We start from the raw sequence: 20,000 nt of genomic DNA on the forward strand, positions 1-20,000 counted from the left end.
AGGGAGTACTTGAGCTTGTCAGAACGGAATAAATTGATTATATTGTGGCGTGCCGTTTCAACGAGATAGAATGCCGGAATGACCTAGTTGCTGGGAATTGAATTTATAACCACAAATTTGAAATTTGAGTTTGATCTTTTTTGTATAGCGCAATATCCACTAAATGTGCTCAAAGCGCTTTACAAGGAGTCCCCGACTAACACCAGCATGTAACATTTAGAACGAGACATGACGCCTGTTAGGCGATATTACATTTTTTTTTCCTACAGAGACAACGCTGTAAACGGCCAGGTATCCATGTTACACCTGAGTACGGTGAGAGAATGCAAGTAAAGAGCCTTTTCCAAGGTCTCAGCTATGCGCCGAGCTTGAACTCAGGATTTTCCGATCCGAAAGCGAGTGTCGTACCACAAGACCACATAGCCGCAAGTTAATTGAATTGTACTGCAAAAAGTTCAGAGTTCGTATCTCTTATCTTTATAGATAGAATGCGCTTGGCCAAGGAGTTCACAACATTGCCATCCGGAAGTATAACGGACCAACACACAAACTCTGTGTAACCATGAACTTTTATAGTCTGGTTAATACAGTTTAGTGAGAACAACTCACAAACGCGGATGGCAAAAACAATAACAAAAGCCTGAGTGACGTCATCTGCATACTATCTATAAATGTTAAATTCTCACTTACTGGTCTTATTCATCCCGACATAATACCCTTTTGATACGGAGCCTCACATGTCAAATACAGCGTTGAATTGAGTGCACTCAACAATGAATAAGCCATATTTCGTTTATACGTTCAGTTATTTGTTGATTCACTCAAATCACAGACACACTGGCCCGCGCACGCACATTCACACAAATATTATATGTACACATACACACACACACACACACACACACACACACACACACACACATCATATATATCTATATGAGTGTAGGTGTGTCCTTGTAGATACGGATTTGTCGTCAGCTGAAGAGGTGCTCGCCCAGCACTGAAACGATCGTCTTAACGAAATACAATGTGAGTGTCTTTATATATATATATATATATATATATATATATATATATATATATATATATATATATATACTCGTCCATCACGCATAAACATGTGATTTAAGGCAGATTCTTTCACGTCTGTTTCTATATTTAATCTATACAAGAGTAGAATCTCATGGCTCCGAGGATGACGGGCGCGATACCACACACACACACACACACACACACACACATATATATATATATATATATATATATATATATATATATATATATATATTTATACACTGACAAAACACATTATATTTCATTTCGGCCAGAAAACGTTGACCTCAATCATCGACGGATTCGAGATGAACCCGATTTTTAAAAAAACTCCTCTGGCCAAATTGATAATAATAAAATTTTTTTTTTTTTTTTCAAAGGTGTAGAATAATAGTTATCTGTAACACGTGTTTAGAGAGCTATAGCTACACTCTACGTACTCCGTAACACGTATTCCTTATCACGGCTAGTTATAAAGATTTGGGGTTGGGCGGTAAATCATACAACAGTTATCATGTATTACGGGACATGATCCCTGGTAGGCGATATTACATTTTTTTTTCAACGCTGTTAACGAACAGTTACTCATGTTGCACCTGAGTACGGTGAGATAATATGAATAAAGAGCCCTTTTCCAAGTAATCAATTATGCGCCGCTCAGAGCAGAATTCGAACCTGGGACCTTCCTACCCGAAGGCGAGTGTTATACTACTATACCACATAGCCACATAATTGATAATTATAATGAAAAATGAGCTATACTTCTAGAGTTACTTGTTGATGTGATATTTAGGTGATACGTGATATGTGGTACGCAGTGTATAGATAATATCATTCTATTCTTTGAAATGATCATCTTTGTACAATAGATGGCATGCCACATGAATAAAATATGATTATTTGAATTCCAAGGTTTATGATCAATTGAATATAAGTGTGGTGGTTACGTTGATGATTGTTATGAGGCAGTTGATAATGGTAAGAATGATGATTATTGGACAGGTTGATGGAAGAAGTCGGCGAACAACATTACAACGTCGACGGTGACAGTGTTGTTGTTATTGTCGTCGTCGTCGTCGTCGTCGTCATGGTCATTGTTGTTGACATTCTTGTTTTTGTTTTTGATGTTGCATGTTGGAATTGTTTGTTTTTGTTTGTTTTGTGTGTGTGTGTGTGTGTGTGTGTGTGTGTATGTGTGTGTGTTGATAATGATGTTGATGACAAAGATGTTGATGATAATGATTAATGATTACTACGTCGATGACGATGACACTGATCACGACATACAAAACGGTCCTATCCAGTATGTTTCGGCTCTTATCACGACCACAGCGTTAACGATGCGATGCCAAAAACAAGAAGAAAATCTGAACCGAGGGAACCAGCAGCCGGCGGCGTTTACTGACATTTCCCGATTACCTTAGCGTTGTTCCTTCACGGAAACGCCTATAAGGCAAAACGATCCCAGAATTAACTTGAATATCTCTGTAAAGAAGGAAGCGATAGTGTTTAGATAGTGCTGTTAAATTTTGACCACATTGAACAATATAAAGAGTTGAATCTGTGACAAAAACCCTTTATCTTTATTGTATCGCTCAACACTGTGTGACATTAACATTAATTTATTTTGAAGAAAAGAATGGAATTATTTTGTTTTCATCTGTTTCATTGATTTGTAATGAAAATTATTTCAAATTTTGTCCGAGGTGAAGTCGAGATTTTTTTTTTCTTCTGTTCCCCCGCCCTCTTCATCCACCAGTGATTGGGTAGGTTGTTTTTTTTAGATCTGGCTGAAAATACCCTGCGATGGACTAGCGCCCAATCAAAAACATAGCAAGCAATTGCTGTTGTCAGTTTCACGCCATAGAAACCGGAATAAGCTTCGACTACGTGGGTCTAATGGCACAAAACGACTATTTTGTTGGGATTTTGTGTTTGTTTGTTTTTTGGTTTTTATTTGTTTCTTTGTTTGTTTGTTCTGTTTTGTTTTCAAATTCCGATGTATAATAAAGGTCTGGTGCTAAAAGATTAGCTTCTCACAGAGCCGGGAAAATGAGCAAAATGTAGGCAGGGTAGCTTTGTCGGTATTTTATTCTGCTGGTCCATGAGACAGTGTTTTGTGCTCGTAAAGCTTGTTAGGCATACTATATATCATCCGTTTCTTCATTCGTCATCTGATGGAAACGTGACCAATGTGGAAACATTGCAAAATAATCATCGTGATAGACTAGTCGTACAGAAAGAGAAATTATAAGTTAAACATGCCAGTGGCATGCTTAAGGAATACCATAAATGTATTTATTTACTTTTTTATTTATTAATCATTCATTCATTCATTTATTAATTCATTCAATGATTCATTCATTCTTTCATTCACATTCATTCATTCATCCATTCACTAGTTCATTCATTCTTTCATTCATTTATTCATTCATTCATTCGATCTCTCTCGTCAAATTACACTTATTGTATTTCAGTCTGTGTCATTGCCCGATACGAAAGAGTTTTAAAATAGTTAAACATGCTTGTGAAATGATGATAATAATAATAATAATACAATAACATTGAAATGAAATTATGTTGTATTCATAATAAATGAAATGAAATCAGCAATGAATACCCGCTGTGTCGAATTAAGAATGAGAGTTTACGCATTTCCTCTCTCTCTCTCTCTCTCTCTCTCTCTCTCTCTCTCTCTCTCTCTCTCTCTCTCTCATCCCTTCATCCTCTCGATATCCCTGGTGTCGAATTCCATTGTTTGGTTATTTATCGCATGCCTCGTACAAACCAAACAAAATATTTGAAATTCTCTCTCTCCCTCTCTCTCTCTCTCTCTCCCTCTCTCTCTCTCTCTCCCTCTCTCTCTCTCTCTCTCTCTCTCTCTCTCTCTCTTTCTCTCACACACACACAGACACACACACGCGCGCGCACACACATTTTCTCTCTCACCTTTTATCAGGTGGTAAAAACAAACAAACAAACGCGCCACTGTTTTTTTTTTTTCTTTTTTCTTTTCTTTCTATCGTAAAATAAGTTTAAAAAATATATTTTCCAATTTTTCACTACTATTCTTTGTTAATCTAATTGCAAACAATCAAAATAATTGGATGAGCGGTTTTTGTCTATTATAAAATCTTGTAACACCACCTAAAAATTTCGATATCGGCGAAAAGATGACGCTAATATTATGGTGGAGTTTGCGCGGTGTAATTCTTTTTAAAAAGACACTTGTCTCTATACAGAGAAAGGTTCTCTGCTATGCCTTTGTAATCGTTGGACAAAATAGGTAGATACGTGAGTGTGCTACATAGACGATTTCTTACATGATGAGGAGAATTGTGAAGAAAATAATGTTTATGGTGACATAATTAATGGCAACAAAAGTTAAGATCATCGCCATTTTACTCTCTTCAACATTGCGTCATTTTTCTCTGATAATATATTTCTGAACATGGTTTTGAAAAATCACTGTTGGCGTCTAACTACCTTTTTTCTTTCTCAATTTATATTTATAAAATGTTTGACAGTCAAGTATAAGGATTTTTTTTCCTGTTTTGAATTTAAAAGAAATCCAACGAAAAGTCTCAGAGATACACGCCGATAAAGAGCGGCACGTTTTGTTTTGCTTTTGTGACCACCTGATATTTATCATATTAATCGTATCCCCAAAGTACTTTCAGCGTCATGAAGACTATTTCCATGGAAGGTGATTTTAACAAAAATGAATATTATAGCTTAAAAAAAAAAAAAGAAAAAATTATCAAACACGGAACTTTTCGGGCTCAAAACCCTTCTTCAGCCAACATCAAAAGTAAAAAAACCAGATAGTAATGTTTTTATGTTTTTATTGTTTTTGTTGTCGGTTAAAGAAGGGCTTTGATGTTTTTGTTCTGTTTTTAATAAGCTGTATTTATTTTTGTTCAATATTTTTTTTAAACAGTCCACAGCTTAATATCACATTTCCATATATAAAATAATATGTTCGCACCCCGACTGGTTTGCTTATTAATGAAGAGTTCATCTTGTCTTATGCGAACACGCAGTCCTATGACGAGACGGACCTTCTTAGATGGTATTCAATTAATTATTTGCTAGATGACTTGGGTTTTTAAGCCCAGCAATTATAATGACATAAAGGTAACAATAGATTAAGAAAACGATAACGATGGAAAGTTATATTTGAGAGACTGCGCTGTTTGTTTACAACGGTCATCAGTTTTATAAAATTTAAAAAATTATTGATTTCCAAGATTTAAAACACGTTTATAATATTATATAGTCTCCTTATCAACAGGCGATATTTAGCAATAAAAAACAACTTTAAAGGTGTATTGTCTCAAATTACAGACAAGATCTCTCTCTCTCTCTCTCTCTCTCTCTCTCTCTCTCTCTCTCTCTCTTTCTCTCTCTCTCTATCTCTCTTTCTTTCTCTCCTCTCTCTCTCTCTCTCTTTCTTTCTCTCCTTTCTCTCTCTCTTTCTTTCTCTCTCTCTATCTCTCTCTTTCTTTCTCTCCTTTCTCTCTCTCTCTCTCTCTCTCTCTCTCTCTCTCTCTCTCTCTCTCTCTCTCTCATTTGAGCGGAATTAACCCCTTTCATGCGGAGTTCATTCTAACCTATTTTCATTATATTCTTTCCGTTATGACCAAGAGACCAACACTGGGATGCAAATATAACTTCACGAGTAGCACCGTTTATATTATTTTATTTTTTTAACTGCTGTCTTGGCGAAAACGGTAATAATAATAATAATAATAATAATAATAATAATAATAATAATAATAATAATAATAATAATAATGATAATGATAATGATAATAATAATAATAATAATAATAATAATAATAATAATAATAATAATAATAATAATAATAATAATAATAATTTTTTTTAAAAACCCAGAAAATGAAGTGGAGAAAATGTAAACTGGGCGATTTTATTGCCGCCGCTGAAGGATTAAAGAGCTCTATTTGTCAACCCGCTACACGTTGAAATAGACACCCTTCGGTATATTTATTTGGGTAATCATTTTACGAATTTAAGAGTCCCTTTTTATTGCACAAGAACAATACATAATTAGGTACATTATTATGACATATATTAACTTTTGGCAGTGTTATAATATTTTTTTTAAAAGTTATGTAACAAAGTAACAACAGAGCGCAGGAAACAATAAAATTATAATTTAGAATCAAAATAAATAACGTTTAGGATGAGATGTACGTATGCGGCGACCAAGAAGCTGATTACACGACTCCACTCAAACCAACAACATTCACGATTTAAGTCACCTCAGGTGCTCTCTCTCTCTCTCTCCCTACACATTAGACACTCATGGCATTGGTAACCTCCGTTTTGTGCATCTTGTGACTAAGACACACGTCGGTACGGATCACGGTGCCATTATTAATGTCTGTGGTTCTTGAGTAGGACACGCCATTCCTCGATCCGTCCTTCCAACAAAATCGATACCCAAACAACTTCCCAAGCTCTTTCTTGAAGTTTCCATTCAACCACCCGTAGAGGAAAGGGTTGATGCAGGCAGAGCTCATGGCGAAAATTTTGAGTATCATGTCAATAACTGTGAAATAACGACCTTTGACCAGCTTGTGGCTGAACTCTGCGGTCAGAGCGAAAAGATTCCACGGTAGCCAGCACAAGGTGAAGGTCAGCACGACGGCGATGAGAATACGATTGGTCCGCTGGTTGCGTCGGGTGTCGTGCTTTTTGATTGGCCGATTACGGAGAACTCTGCAGATACGGATGTAAAAGAATGTGGTCAGGGAGATAGGCATGACAAACTGGAGGTAAAATGTGGTAACAGAATACACTTGCTTTTGAATGAAGGAAGGCCAGCTCTCGGAACAATAAATCTGAGGAAGAAACAGAGAAAAATGTTGACATAATCAACAATCACTTTATATTGTCTAGAAACACTTAACAAACGTCACAGAAAACTATACCTCTTGTAATCTGTAGTTATATACATTCTTTAACAGCCTTCATTCATCATATGCTCTGACAGAGTTATGTATGATAATTTGATCCTGATATTAATTATACATCTTTACAGTATAAGGAAAATTTGAACACGGTCCTTCATTTTTAAGGTAGCTCATTTCTGAATAAAGAAATATGCAACCTTGAAAATAATGTTAAGATGATTATAATCGTAATAAAAGGGGGGGGGGGGGGGGAAAGAGAACAATAAAAAGACTAGAAACAGTACATAAGACAATATTATTTTACAAACAAAGTACATTATTTTACATACAATATAAATAATTCCCAGATAGCGTAACTTTTGGGTAAATTTTGTTGTTACCAACATTTGTTTTATCTGCAACAATGCAGATGTATGTGTTAGCTGAGGCACTACAATAATGGAGTGTTGTTTTTACATCTAAGTTGTTATCCATCTTTTTTAAATTAGCCTGGATGGGTGAGGGGTGTTTAAAAAAAAAATCGTAGATTTGACATTCTTAATTTTAAACTTTTTCCTATTGATGCTAACAATTACCTTCTTCTCATTGAAGACGGGGTGAGAGACTTGTACATAGTTGACATATACAATGATAGGCGTAGAAAGTCCAAATGTAATGACTAAGATTGCGACAACACCCAAAAGAGCTTGCTTGTTGTTCATCCTTGGCCTGAACGGATGCACAATTAACATATAGCGATCCACGGCGATCATGAGAATCGCCAAGGACGAGGAAAAGAACGGCACGCCGAAAGTTGGCATAAAGATGTAGCACAGGATCCTTCCGAACACCCAACTGTTGCTGAGCTGATAGTGAAGCTGAAGGGGGAGGTTGAAGATGCACAGAGCCACGTCCGCCATGGCCAGATAGCAGATGAAAATATTGGTGACAGTGTGGAGCTGTTTGTATCGAACTATGACAACTACTATTAGGAGATTTGCGAAGAAGCCGAAGACGATAACGAAGCTGTAGAGAGTAATGAGGACAGTCTGCCAACGGTTATCATACAAGACCGTCCAGTCGCTTCGCCATGCCTCGTAGTTCTCCGACGCGTTGAGGATGGCCACCATCTCATCTAGGGTGAGGTTACGTTCCATCATTTCGTCGATGTCTATTGGCATTGCCATGGTTGATGGGGAAGACGGTCAAAGTCTGTGTTGTACTTTACAGATTGGTGCAAGATTTAGTTTGTTTAGAGAAGGAAGCCACTGTATGTTGAATAAGTCAAACGTTGGTATTAGTCAAACTTTAAATGCGAATGCAATGCCCATTTGCTTCACTCCGTTTTATTTTCGTAATAAGTTCTCCACTTATTCACATTTTCAAACCAATCAAATCACACTGTTGTTTGGAACCATTCCATGTGTCACGTTCTGTCTTCAATGTTATGTGTCATCTCCTTCGTTTGATTTCGACCTCCATTTTCCCCCTTGAGTTATCCAACTTTCCATCTGTGTGACAATAATGAAATCATTTGATGAGTAAATAGCTTAAGGCGTAAATCTGTTCTTTGATAATTATTAAAGTGTGTTTAAATTCCAGTTTCAATGTTAACTCTACCCCCGAGGCAATTGTATAAAACTTTGATGAACCAATTGGAGAGTAAAAATAATTGCAAACATCAATACAACTAAATGCAATTTTTACTTACTGCGTGAGCTATGTATACTCTTATGTTATTTGCTCGGAATTCAAAATGGCTTAAGATTTCATGTGTTAAAATATAAAAAATTCTATTGAATTATTTTACTACCTCAAATCATGCTTTTTAAAATGAAAATGTGAAAATACATCGATGATAAGATTTAACATGAATTATTATTAAATGATGGTCTGAGAACTGCAAATACTTCACCGAAGAACTGCAAACAATTCACCTAGTAGCACATCCACCTTCTCTTTCCTTTCCTTTTTTATTTATACTGTGAAGGGTGAATGACCTCTCTACGATAATTACATAGTAATTCGGGTTGTTTGCGTGAGTTATCACCTTCTCGGATGAACAAATGATATATTTCCTGCTCCTTTGTCTTTCACCCATTTTTATGATATTATAGGTCATCATTATCATAGTCACAGTCAGGCCACAAGCTTATAGTATTTCATCATCACTATCTTTTTTTGCATTATTCTTCTTTCAAATTGTCGACTGATCATTACCGCATAATAATACATGAGATTAGTAAAGGAGTTAATTTTCTATTTTGAAATAAAGGCTGTTCACGATCTCTAAATAAAACCGGGTTTCGTTAACTGGTTCGATTTTATTTTGTATAGAGGCGTTAATAGTAAAGAGGGTAGCAAACACCAACAGCTAATGTCTCTTTTTTTTCACGCTTTCGAAACCGAAATTAAGTCTCGCTCCTTGGTTATGGAGGCTCTGAAGTCAGATAGATTTATCTCTACCGATAGTTTCAAAACGGCATTATGTCGGGATGCACCTGATGCTTAAAATTCAATTTTAAGTTCTACTCCTTAGTAATAAATTAGGGAACAGGCACTGGCATGGTGCGAGGTAAAGATATGAAAAGATGTGTTGGAAATAAAACTGGACAAAGCAGAGAAAAAAATACAAGTGATTGTCGAGGCATGCTCGTTTTTTGCGATGTTTCTTTCCCCTTGTTTTCTTTCTTTTTTTTTTTTTTTTTGTCTGGCACTGTTTCCAATACGCCTACTCATATTTTTACGTTTTACCACATAGTAGGTAAGTTAGACGTTATTGTTTCGACTTAATGAACTGAATAAGTGTGTATGAAAAGTGCCAGACTAAAGCAAGAAAGAAAAGTACAAGGAAAAAGTAACTCCCCAAAAATCAGTCGACTCGACTGAGGAGATCGACTGACTGTTTTGGGGTGTATTTTTTTTTTCTTGTATTTTTCTTTCTTGCTTTGTCTGGCGCCTTTCATACACACTTGTTCAGTTCTTTATCTTACACCGGTGCCAGCTCCTTAATTTCTTCGTTTCGACTTTGTACAATTAAAAAAAAACATAGTGTAACATATTAATTTTTAAAAAAATTAAATTTCCTTTATTCATCCCGTAGGGGAAATGTTCCTCTAGGATATATTCCAAATAGATACTGGACTAACCCAGGCATCAGCCGCAGTGCAGCGCTACATATTACACTAGGGCGAGGTGACTGCTCAAAGCCACGCAGCGCAGCGGCGGGTGATCGAACACAGTACCTTTCGGGTACGAAGCTTAGACAAGAACCCGAAACGGCAGAGCATCTAGTCGAAAGGTGTGTTGTGACGATGCTACCAGGCGGGTTCGCGACGGTGCACGAATGCGGACCGGACTTTGCTGATTGGGTCGAACGTCATAACATAATAGTGTGAACCATAAGAAGCTGCTGCACCGCTGAGTCACGCTGTCCCCTGTCGACACGATCGATCATATTCTGTTCCTTTGCAAATCATCTGCCTAAAGCATGTCATTTCACTATTATCTCGTGTAAATATTTGTGCATAATATTTCCTTACACGGCTGTACAGTGCGTACGTCTGAGTCGGGATTAAAGGTGGTCTTGATCGCTTTTCCTGTAGACTTTTCCTTACTCGGACTTGGGGAGGGGAGTCATTTAAGGCGCATCAAAATGTTATTCTGTAATCTTTTGACAACCCCACCATTTCCCTTGTACATGCGTTGGAAAGGCTTAAAAGTGCTGCGAAGTGCCATAATAACCCTTATCTAATACACAAACAAGATTGTAAAAATGACGCTCTCACCCTGGGTCTCTGTCCTGAAATCGTAATGATATCATCTTATTGAGTTACCAGACATGTGTCTTGAGTCACCACCAGATTGTTGACATCAGAATATTTATATTGACTTGATTTGACAGTAGCCCCAATCCATCTGTCCGGTTAGATTTACACCCAGCCAGTAGGATTTTATGTTTTGAAAACAACGCTTTTGATAACGCGACAAGATCGCTTCGACATATGGCACAGATGCTTCATTGTAAACCAAAAAGCATTTTTAAATTGTACAAACATAATACGGTTTTTTGGGGGGTTTTTTGTGTGTGTTTTTGTTGCCGTGGTATATCTAAGTGTTTGTGATTTGCGATGCATTCTTGTTCAAAGTGGTATGAACTCGATAACTAAACGGATTCCAAGAAGAACCTAATCTGTTCCAAACTTGCCAAGCAATGTATAATATTATTGTCTCAAGTTCTTTTTTTCTTTTTCTGTTTTTTTTTTTTCGTTTTTTTCTCTCGTTTTTTTCTCCTTCTTTTTTTTTTTTTTTTGGGGGGGGGGGGGGGATTTGGTTGTTTATTTATTTATTTATTTTTAAAAACATTTCACATAGGCCAAGACTCGTTTTCTAAATCTCGCGCAATTTTACAAGAGTTCTTTCATTGTTTTCTTGTCTTTAGATCGGTATCTATATATTTTACGTGGAGTTATCCTAATTTGAATTCCGGCCTGCCAAGTCACCATTATGTTACCTTTATTTTTATCGTAATATTCAAAATTTCTTAATTATTCTTGGTTTTCTCCAAGAACTGAAAATAATAATTAATTAAACTTGTGATTAAATAGGCTGTACCTGTTGACTTGCTTAATTACTTTGGTTTGTGAATCAAGTAAAATTTCCTGTCGAGCTTCTCGAACAATATAAATAATAAAGCTAATAAATAAAATCATAATAGACTCACCTAGGCATTTATATAACATTTAATGATAGTTCATGACAGAGGAATTATTTTGAGGAAATAACCTCGGTTTAAACAAAATTTTCCGTTTTTATATAACAATTTATTTTGAACTGTGCGAGAAAGATATCCGAGTGACTATTCTCAAACGTTTGCCAATAGCCTTCTGATAGCCAGAATACAGAGGCTTTTTATTTTGAAACTCTGCTCTGTTTAACATTTATTCATTTTCGAGAATGTGAAAACGTTCGCCATGCATTTAGAAATAAGTAAAGTTTATAAAATATCAATAAAGGTAAAAATGACTAAAAGTATAAAATCAGTCCTGGGATAGTAAGTTACTAAAGTATATAAACAATATGCGTCGTTATTCATGTGTTTAGCGTGGCCGAATGGGTAAGCCGAAAGTATTGTCGTAAGCGACACTATGGGTTTGAGTCCCATCGCCACCACTTTTTTTTTTCCTGTTTTCTTTCTTTTTAAATTCTAAATATTTGGATATCTCACGAGAAACAGAACAAACAATCAGAGGCCAAAAAAGTGCAAAAAATGAATAAATAGATATAGATAAAAATAAATTTTTGAAAAATAGATAAATAAATCTATATATCTGTATCTATAAATCTGTATATATATGTAAAGTTTTGCTAAGAAACAAAATATTCAAGGCAAAAAAAAATGAGAAAAAGAAGAAAAAAGTTCGTTAGAAAACAACAAATAATAAGAAAAATAAATAAATAAATAAATAAATAATCTCGCTCTGAAACACGAACAAATGATCAGGGAGATAAACATTTCATTTAAAAATTTTTTTTTTTTAAATTGTTTTTGCTCAGAAACAGAACAACTAGGCCAGACCAAGGCTATCATCCAATGAGTTCCTCCCACCTCACTGAGTCTCTACATGGTCCCTACCACCAGCACTAATATTCACTGAGTTCCAACCAACATTGATATTATCCAATGAGGCCCTACCACCAGCGCTAATAATATTCTGAGTCTCTACCACAAGCGCTATTTCCCACTGAGGCAACCTGTCACTGGGGTCCAAATAACGATAACATTATTAACAACCAGTCCGAATAATGACCAGATTATGGACACTTAAGGGGTCCGAGTAACTAGGGCCCATCATAAAAGTTAATTTGCTAAAAGTTATTACAGGATGTTAAATGTTTTCCTTGGTTGGTCGCCATAAATTTGTCACGGAAAGAATGGGGCGTGGCTATAAAAGAGCTTGGGAGACTCTGGCCTAACTGCCAACCTTTCGAATTTTAAACCGTTTGCGAAAAGTCTGGAAGCTATTGACAAACGTTTGCCAGTGGTCACGCGGGCTATTCGCAACCGTTTGCAATAGGTGTCGCCTAAAGATATTTACTCAGCTATCTGATCTCAATAGGGTACCGGAAATCATGTTTACCCATCCAGTGCATCATTTATTAGTGCTTTGCATCACATGGTCCATGGTGGAACAAGTTGTAATGCGCATGCGCGAATTATGAGTTTTAACAACTCGCCCCGATGTCTAGTACAGTATCTCCTTTCTCAGAGTTCGATTATGAGGAAGGGGTAGAAATAACGTCTGGTCAATCTACCCAGCCATGCCCAGGATTAGTGTGCTGACTATCAGAAGATTGAGTGATTCTTGATTGTTTTTTGGGAAAACATAAAACAAAATACAAAACAAAAAGCAAAAAAAAAAAACAAAACAAAACAAAAAAAAAACAAAAAAACAACAACAACAACAAAAAGAAAACTTCTTAGTATGTGTTGCACAATTCTACCTGTTAACGGAAATAATAAATTTTACAAAAACCCCCATGAATCACTCAATTTAACATTCAGCACACCAATCATTGGTGCGATCGAGCGTGTTAACCTAGCGATACTTTCCCCGAGATAGAAATCACTTTCTTGGCCTCGCTCTAGTAGTCGGAAACCCTTCGAGTACTCGTGTGCAATGGCAATAGGATTCAATAGTCGTAACGTCACTTCCTTCCTATTGACGCATTGTAACTTAGTAACACTGGCTCTAAACTATCGGAACAATGGCGGACGCCCGTATGAAATATTTCTCCAGCGAGCATAAAAGCGTATCCAGAGGGAAAAAAAAAACATAAATTTGATCATGTTTTGACTTTTACACATTCTGGTCACAAGACATATGAAAAGTTCTAGCCAGCTTGAAAAATAAAAAGGAATGATTTTCTTTGTTTAGAACCAAGATGGCCGCCGTTGCCGGGCGGCGTGACATCAGACTACTGAATCCAATTATCATCACTATTGTTACAAACATAGTGATAACTCGGAACTCCCTGGTCTCTAGTTAGCAGATGGGTCCAATCAGAATTGTCAAGGCGGGTAGACTGTAAACTGCCTCATTGGTTCAAGGAGGCTGTCTGCAATTGGCTGTTGACAAATCAGGCCTCTAGTGAGTTATTGGCCCTAAATACGGGAATTATATTGTTTTCCAAATAAGCGACACCCCCTTTTTCGTGCTGACGATGGTCCTTTTGTTGTTCTCAGGAAAGTGTTTCCTATATACGTGAACGGAAAGTACATAATAAATAAAAATACAATAAAATACAATAAAATCAGTGTGACCCCACCCCACCTGGAAATGTCTGAAATCACGTGAGACAGACAGAAAATGTATTTAAATAATCTCAAAAGAGTTTTTTATAATGAGAAAAAAAAAAAACCCAAAAAAACATAACATTTTTCATTATTATTTACGGTTTCTAGTGATATCAAATGGATTAATCGCTTTTTTTTTTCTTCATTCAAATTCTTTATAGGATGTTTAATAATTTAAAACCGGGTTGAAAGGGAAATAGGGAACTGGCTTTTAAAATAATGAATTCCAACAGTGATAACCAATGCCGAGCAGATCAGAGTCGATAGACCATTACATATTAAATGGAAGGGAACGTTCGCTGTAATTAAACTCTTCCACGCATCTATCTATCTATCTATCTATCTATCTATCTATCTATCTATCTATATCTCTATCTATCTTGCTATCTATATTTCTATCTTTCTATCTATCTGTCTATCTACCTCGCGCTTTCTTTAACTATGTGTGTGTGTGTGTGTGTGTGTGTGTGTGTGTGTGTGTCGGAAAATCAGAGAAGTGTCTGCTACCGAAATAAGCCAGTTAGTTAATATTTCTATCCGCCTGGTGCAAGGCGTCGAAACTTTTTCGGTTTATAATCGCCGTAAAATCAATTGTTAAAGTATATTTGCTTCGACCCTAAGATTTACGACACCATTTTAAACCGGAAAATATAGGGAACGGTTATCAGGGGCGCGAATTTGGCGTTTTGTTATTGTTGTTGTTTTTAGCCAGGCGATTTTTGAAGCCTGTTTGACAGTTTTGTTTGTTGTTGTTGTTGTTTTGTTTGTTTTTTTAAATAAATGAAACTAGCCGATTATTTACTCGTTGACGGACACGGACTTCTTGGCTCTGTAAGTTTGTTATAAAGAAGATTTACGGCTATGTGGTCTTGTGGTATGACACTCGTTTTCGGATAGGAAGGTCCTGGGTTCGAGCCTCGGCTCGGCGCTTAGTTGAGTCCTTGGAGAAGGCTCTTTACTCACATTCTCTCACCGTACTCAGTTATAAAATGAGTACCTGGCCGTTAACAGCGATGTCTGTGTCCGAAAAAAATTGTAATATCGCCTAACAGGCGTCATGTCCCGTCGTACATGTTAAATGTTGCTGTTGACCAGGGACCCCTTGTAAAGCTCTTTGTGCACGTTTAGTGGATATTGCGCTATATAGCAGCTCAATTGATTTATTTACTTTATACCAATCAAGGCGGATATTACAAAGCGTTGGTATTGCCAGGCAAATTCTTCTTCCTACATTAACCATAGATTACTCAATGTGGGATGACCCAAGATAGATACAACTATTTTACCACTTAGCCATGCTACGGGGGTGACACACATTATTATAGTTATCAAACAATGACAATGCACTGAGGGAATAGGTAGAATTCGGTGTGTACATATATGCAATCTAGCATCCGAAACGAACCCACTTATGGGCCTAGTTTAGCATAGTTGTAATAGACAATATTTTGCGTCATTTTTTGAGATTTCCATAATAAATTGGGTTATCAGACCTACAAATAAGTGCACGTCGGTAGAATTGCGCTCTTACAAATCAGGTAAGAATTTCAGGGTGGGTTTATTTTATACAAAACATCCTGTATGTCATATGCCGTTACGTAACAATGAGTTGATAAACAAATGATACCACAGCATAACCTTAACAAGACAAAATGAATTGAACACAATGCCTAAGATTTATTTGAAAATATCAAATTAAGAAATTAAGAAGCATGCACTGGTGTAAGATAAAGAACTGAACAAGTGTGAACATGTCCACCTCGAGGTTGACTGATTTTTGGGGGGATCGTTTTTTGTTTTTTTTGTTTGTTTTTTTTCTTGTGTTTTTCTTTCTTGCTTTGTCTGGCATCTTTCATTTACACTTGTTCAGTTCTTTATCTAATATTTCTTTCCAATGCGTGTACACGCGCTGAGTCCCCTGTGACTGTTAGAAAAGTGCAAAAATACCAATTTCACTGTCACAAAATGTTCATGGCATCGCCTGCATTGCAGCGACAGTTGTCACTAGAATGACCTATTGTCTCATTAAGTGATTTTTTTTTAAATGAAAAAAAAAAACAAAAAAACAAAAAACAAAAAACAAACAAACAACAGTCCAATTCACACATCGATTGATCCAAACAAAATCCCATCCAGTGGGAAGCGGGACATAATGATGTTGTAATATGCCAGTATTTTGTCTATCTAGACGACGTGTGGGGGAAAAAAAGAATTCATCACGTTCAATCACCTTTACAATTTTATTTTTTTTTAAAGTTCAAAATACAACGGGATTTTCGGTCTTGCGCAAGTTTCATTATAAAGTTGTGCCACCCCCCCCCCCCTCCTCCATCCCACCCCCTGTCCTTCTTCCTAAACACGTTTTAGAGTGTTATGTTATTGTACACTGATGAAATGTCTTTTAAACATTTTGGCCATGAAACTTTTTACTTTATATCATATCGCTCGTTGGATTTAAGAAACTTTGACAAATTGTGTGACATTGTAGTTGATCGATATTTTATGAAATTTAAGTTTTCTGGCCAAAATGTACCAGTAAAAAGGTGATTGGTTGTCATACTACAAGTTTTACTTTCTGTGATAATCTAAATGTTTTGTCAAGATCATTTGTTAGGTCACAAGTGCCATTATGGCGAAATGATTCGACAACAAAAGGACTGCCCTTTAGAGTCTTAAGTACCCAGACCAAAAAACCGCCCGAGGGTTCCGAACTCATTTCAGCCACAGCCTAGAGAACTCTCTGGCACGTAAAAATCAATTTCTGGAGAAGGCACAATGTTCTCCGTCCATAAAGAGGAGAGCTCCACGTAAAAATAGGCATTAGAGTTTCCCCCCCCCCCCCCCTCTCTCTCTCTCTCTCTCTCTCTCTCTCTCTCTCTCTCTCTCTCTCTCTATCTATCTATCTATCTATCTATCTCTCTCTCTCTTTCTCTCTCTCTCTCTCTGTCTCTCTCTCTCTCTCTGTCTTCGCGTGCGTATGTTTATGTTTGTGTTTGCGCATACGTTTGTTTGTTCTTGCTTTCTCTCTTTGTTTTGTTGGGTTTTTTTTTTTTTTTTTGCTATTGCTTTAAACTCTATGTTTTTGTGCTATGGCTTGTTTTGTTTTGTATTTTTTGTTTGTTTTTGTTGTTGTTTTTTGGGGGTTTTTTTGTTTTGTTTTTAGGTTTGTTTTGTTTTGTTTTGTTTTTAATGCAATATTGACTGGATGTGAGTTGTCTAAAAGTTGATACCCAGCCTCCCCCCTTCTCCGCTGTCATTTTCCAACATTCACAAGATATATATATATATATATATATATATATATATATATATATATATATAATATAATAAGAGAGAGAGAGAGAGAGAGAGAGAGAGAGAGAGAGAGAGAGAGAGAGTGAGTTGTGAATTAAAAGATATGAGCCAGATGGGTATATCAGAGAAGTGTGGACTTCATTTCCTGGAGATAATGGGCAATTTTCACCGTAATTGTATGTAAATGATACCCTTGATTAAACTTTAGGTTGTTCGTTGTTACCAAAACTGTGCTTTCTTTGTTATTATTGTACAATGTGTCTATTTGTTATTATTATAATTACTACTACTACTACTACTACTACTACTACTACTACTACTACTACTACTACTACCACTACCACTACTACTACTACTACTACTACTACTACTACTACTACTACTACTACTAATACTAATACTACTACTATATTATTATATATTATTATTATTATTATTATTATTATTATTAATTATTATTATTATTATTATTATCATTATTATTATTATTATTACGACGACGACGATGATGATGATGATGATGATGATGATGATGATGATGATGATGATGATAGTGGTGATGATGGTGGTGATAGTGGTTTTGAATGTGGTGGTGGTGGTGGTGATTTTTTATTTTTTATTTTATGGGAAGATTCAGGTTGAACGTTTGAATTACTCAAACGATGGCCATTATGTCTACTTTTCGACACAATGATTCAAAGTTTGGAAATGAAAATGTTATGCAGGGTGTTTGACCAAAAAGAGTAGGAATATAAACTGAGATGGCTTGTCAATGAATGAACGCAGTAGAACAAATTTGGTATCAAATAATAGGAAATTATCGAATAATTTGTACAGTTAAGCATTCCTAATTTTGTTCAGTTAAGCATTCCTAATTAATTCAGTCACTGTTTTCAAGAAATGACCCTATTATAGTTAAGGTGCCACTTTTTAATATATATATATATATATATATATATATATATATATATATATATATATATATATATATATATATTCTCTACTGAATTACAATAAAACAATAATATTGTTTTCTTTTTCATAGTCTTAGTTGGCCAGAAAACTGTTACCTCTTGTCATAAAGGTGGATTTAGATCACTCTCAACTTGTCGAACTTACGTTATCCTTCTTCATGATATATGAACCGATTGATTCAGTCAGACCAAGCATTTTACTATTGATGTTGCATGCCCCTTATTTAGTCTGTAGTGTTACAATTTCAGACTTGTCTGCGTGAAAATTAAAGAATGAGTAATTATTATTAAGAGATAAAAATTACACTCGTTATAGTTAACTTTAAAAACCAACAACTTAGCCTCACACGGATTAAATAACACTTCAAAATTCAGAAAATTTTGTTGTCTGGAATCAACTTTCGTTTTCAACGTTTTAATGACACATAAATGCTCATCAAATTCTGAAATTAGAGCCAAAATTTCGTAATTCTACGAATTTATCGTAATTGTTGGTAGGTCTGCAATTGTGTCATTTAAAAAAATAAATTCTTTCAATTTTATTCTTGATTTTATGAGTTTAGGTGGGTTTTTTTTTTGTTTTGTTTTGTATTTTATTTTTTTTTTAATTTTTTTTGGTTCTTTTTCTTTTCTTTTCTTTTTGTCTTTAACTAAACTTTTGACTGAAATCTAGCAGCTAATGAAGGAAAAAAATCAGTACAAATTGCAGTTCAGAAGAAGAACAAAAAAAATAGAAAAAAATTCTACATTTCATGCGAGTAAGAGTCTTTGATATCTTTCTTTCATCCCATTTTTCTTTCATTATGAATTCATTGCGACCTTCCATTATTGATTTCTATCGCCGGCATTGAATGGACTGGGATTTGATGTGTGAATGGGTAAACAATGACAATTAATGCATAAGAGTACGATGCTTGATTGAAATCCTCAATCCAATCAAGGGCTCCGAGGAGAAAAGGATCAATTAACCTTGTTTATTCACGGGCCACCGTGGTTGCTGAGGGGCGGGCCCCTTTTATTTTATTGTTTGTAATGAGTGCACAATGCAGTTGTTCGTAGGTGCTTTAAGTAACATTGTCGAGAATAATTTGGAATAGCTAGCAGGGTATTATCATGCTTTTGTTAGCGTCGTCATCGTCGTCATCATCATTATTATCATCGTCATAAACATAGTCGATTTTACCATCATCATCATCATCATCATCATCATCATCATCATCATCATCATCATCAGTTCACAAAATTCAAATTCAATTCCATAGTATTGCTTATTTGACACGAGACTCCCAACCATTTAATAAGGCATCGTTTATTAATGACACGGAATCTCCACTTAATCAAGTTGTCACACAATAACCTCAATTCCAATTCATTTAAATGATTATTGTGTGCTCCAACTGT

The 20,000-nt window shown here is 35.7% G+C and overlaps 2 protein-coding genes across 4 annotated transcripts in view; one reads left to right on the forward strand and one right to left on the reverse strand.

Moving 5' to 3' along the window:
- Window positions 1–20,000, forward strand: part of LOC144967556 (cleavage and polyadenylation specificity factor subunit 2-like) — a 402,879-nt gene that overhangs the window by 158,128 nt on the left and 224,751 nt on the right. The gene's annotated exons all lie outside the window — the stretch shown is intronic.
- LOC144967568 (neuropeptide Y receptor type 6-like) overlaps window positions 6,242–20,000 on the reverse strand; it is a 23,313-nt gene continuing 9,554 nt past the window's right edge. Inside the window, exons 2-3 of the mRNA XM_078905015.1 lie at window positions 7,571–8,485; window positions 6,242–6,923 (exon numbers count right to left, since the gene is read on the reverse strand). Coding sequence (XP_078761141.1) covers window positions 6,375–6,923; window positions 7,571–8,161 — 1,140 coding nt within the window. The 5' untranslated portion in view covers window positions 8,162–8,485 and the 3' untranslated portion in view covers window positions 6,242–6,374. The remainder of the gene's footprint in view (window positions 6,924–7,570; window positions 8,486–20,000) is intronic.

This window comes from Berghia stephanieae, chromosome 1 (genome assembly GCF_034508935.2).
Source record: "Berghia stephanieae isolate SIO BIC M18660-M18661 chromosome 1, UCSD_Bste_1.3, whole genome shotgun sequence".
NCBI lineage: Eukaryota > Metazoa > Mollusca > Gastropoda > Nudibranchia > Aeolidiidae > Berghia > Berghia stephanieae.